Source organism: Plasmodium cynomolgi, chromosome 12 (genome assembly GCF_000321355.1).
Source record: "Plasmodium cynomolgi strain B DNA, chromosome 12, whole genome shotgun sequence".
NCBI lineage: Eukaryota > Apicomplexa > Aconoidasida > Haemosporida > Plasmodiidae > Plasmodium > Plasmodium cynomolgi.
This window is the reverse complement of record NC_020405.1, coordinates 291,292-293,433: the sequence shown is the minus strand read 5'-3', so window position 1 is coordinate 293,433 and position 2,142 is coordinate 291,292. Positions and strand designations below refer to the sequence as shown.

Sequence of the window (2,142 nt, the reverse complement as noted above, 5' to 3'; positions counted from 1 at the left end):
TTTTATAAACATATTTAAAAAAAAAAAAAAAACACGTCAGTTTCAACGGTGTTATAATTTGCCATAAGGGGAGACACGTACAACATGTGCAGGTTGTTTTTTTAATTACATCTTGGAAACGTACATGCACACAGGCATAGGAAAAAAAAAAAAGGTTAAAAATAAGTTATAAATGGGTTAAAAATAGGTTATAAAAGGGTTAAAAATAGGTTATAAATGGGTTATAAAAGGATGCATACCATCTCTGCACAGATCTGCACATGTGCCATATGAGGATGCATGGGGGGTATAAATATAAACATATGTGCCATTGTTAATTCGTTTAATTACCGCAAGGAGCGCGTGGGGCGACAGTTTGGTAGGCGCATTTGTGCAACGTGCGATGTTTGAGGAACAGTTTTCCATTCACCTCTTTTCCGCACGACTGACGCTTTCAAAATTGCTCCGCACAGGATGTGCGTCGCTGCAGTTTTTCCTACGCTCTCCATCGCAGCGCTCCTTTAAAGCGCCTTGCACTTACGGTACGATTTATTTCTTGATGACAATGGGGAAGAAGTTATAAATGTAGGTGGTCCAGATTCCCATAAATAAACCAACAAACATAGCAATGACAAGGAAAGTGGAAATAGTTTCGATGTCTTTCTTCTTCTTGGCCTTTTTAAGCTCCTGGACGAAGACCAAAAAGGGGACCGTATTGAACCATCCATTGGTGAAAGCAAGCATGGCCATACATATACACTGCTGAACAATATTGGTAAAGATGGGAGAGTTAGAAGCTGCATTGATAATAAACCAAGGAATAAACAAAAGACGAAGGAAGTTAAACACGAGTAACTTGTTAAGGGAAAAGGTAAAGCATTTAAAAATTTTCATATGACTCAAATTTGGAGGATATCGACTCACAAAATCGAAAACTTGAAACATTCCCACAATTAAGGTAACATTGTAATCTGAGATGTTGTGACTCTCTTGCCATTTCTTATGTCCTACACCTGGGAATAACTGTAGAGAGAGCCAGTTTACTAAAAACATGGCTAAGATGGCTTTGTAACTGTCTTTAATTAATTCCATGTAAGAGAGTCCTTGTTCCTTATCGTTGTATTCTTCCTCTTTCGACGTTCTGCTGGAGGATAGCTCCAAGTTGCACACACTAAATATGATTGCTAACACTAGACATACTTCACAAATGATGTACAGGTACAGTAACTTGGCTTCATTTACCCCAAACTTTTTCTGGTCAGGTACAATCTGATCTAGTAGCAAATTTATTATGAATATAAACACTCCTGAAATACCAATCCCTGCTGACATATACCCACCCATATTTTCTTTCATCGTTGTGCCAACACTGAATGCAATCGTTTGTGCCAGTCCTGCCATTATTCCTATAATTATGAAGGCTATTAGGCAATAGGTGTCAAACTGATCGAAGGTAAAAAATTGGTGAGCTATTTGAAAACCTGCACACAGTATGGCTAGCCCTCCTAACGCGAACGGCAATAATATTTTAGGCACCTTGATGAATAGGGCTATAATGGATGAACAAACTAAACCGGTTATCTGAAATGTGTTGTATTTAAAATTTATATTTAAGCCCAATGCTGTATTCCATACATTTAATGAACTGAGACCAATTAGGATAAACGTGAATGGAAAAAGGAACTGTTCTTTCTTGGTCAGCTTGGATCCACCTTTACTGTCTTTCCCTTCTCCTGCCTTCTTCTCAATGTCGATCATGGTTTTGGATGACTCTTTGCTTATGCTCATTTTGGCGAAAGTTTACAAAATTTGGGGGCGACTTTCCCTTTCTTCGCCTCTATGATGGGGTGCCTGCGTTCTTCACCTTGCCTCGAAAAAGGGAAGCACTCCGGTTATGCGTAGCACGCTGCTTGCAATGCGTGGTCCGCAACTTGCAATATGCAGAGTTCACACTTGCGATTTTAAAAAAAATCTCACTTGTGCAGCTCAACGGAGAGAAAAAAAAAACACCAAGCGATACAAAACGTTGGCTTCTTGGCTTCGTTGGCTTCGTTGGCTTCGTTGGCTTCCTCAAGCTGCGCATAGAAGTAGCAAAAAAACCCTCGTCAAGGGTTAACACCCATATCTGTTCCAATCACAAACGGAGAAGAATGTGTATAATTA

The 2,142-nt window shown here is 39.4% G+C and overlaps 1 protein-coding gene across 1 annotated transcript; it reads right to left on the bottom strand.

Moving 5' to 3' along the window:
- Positions 1-992: 992 nt before the first annotated feature.
- On the bottom strand, positions 993-1,767 carry PCYB_121650 (nucleoside transporter 1; the record flags this gene model as incomplete). Its single annotated transcript, XM_004223496.1, has 1 exon — positions 993-1,767. A coding segment is annotated over one exon (775 nt), but the record flags the coding sequence as incomplete, so codon positions are not given.
- Positions 1,768-2,142: the final 375 nt, after the last annotated feature.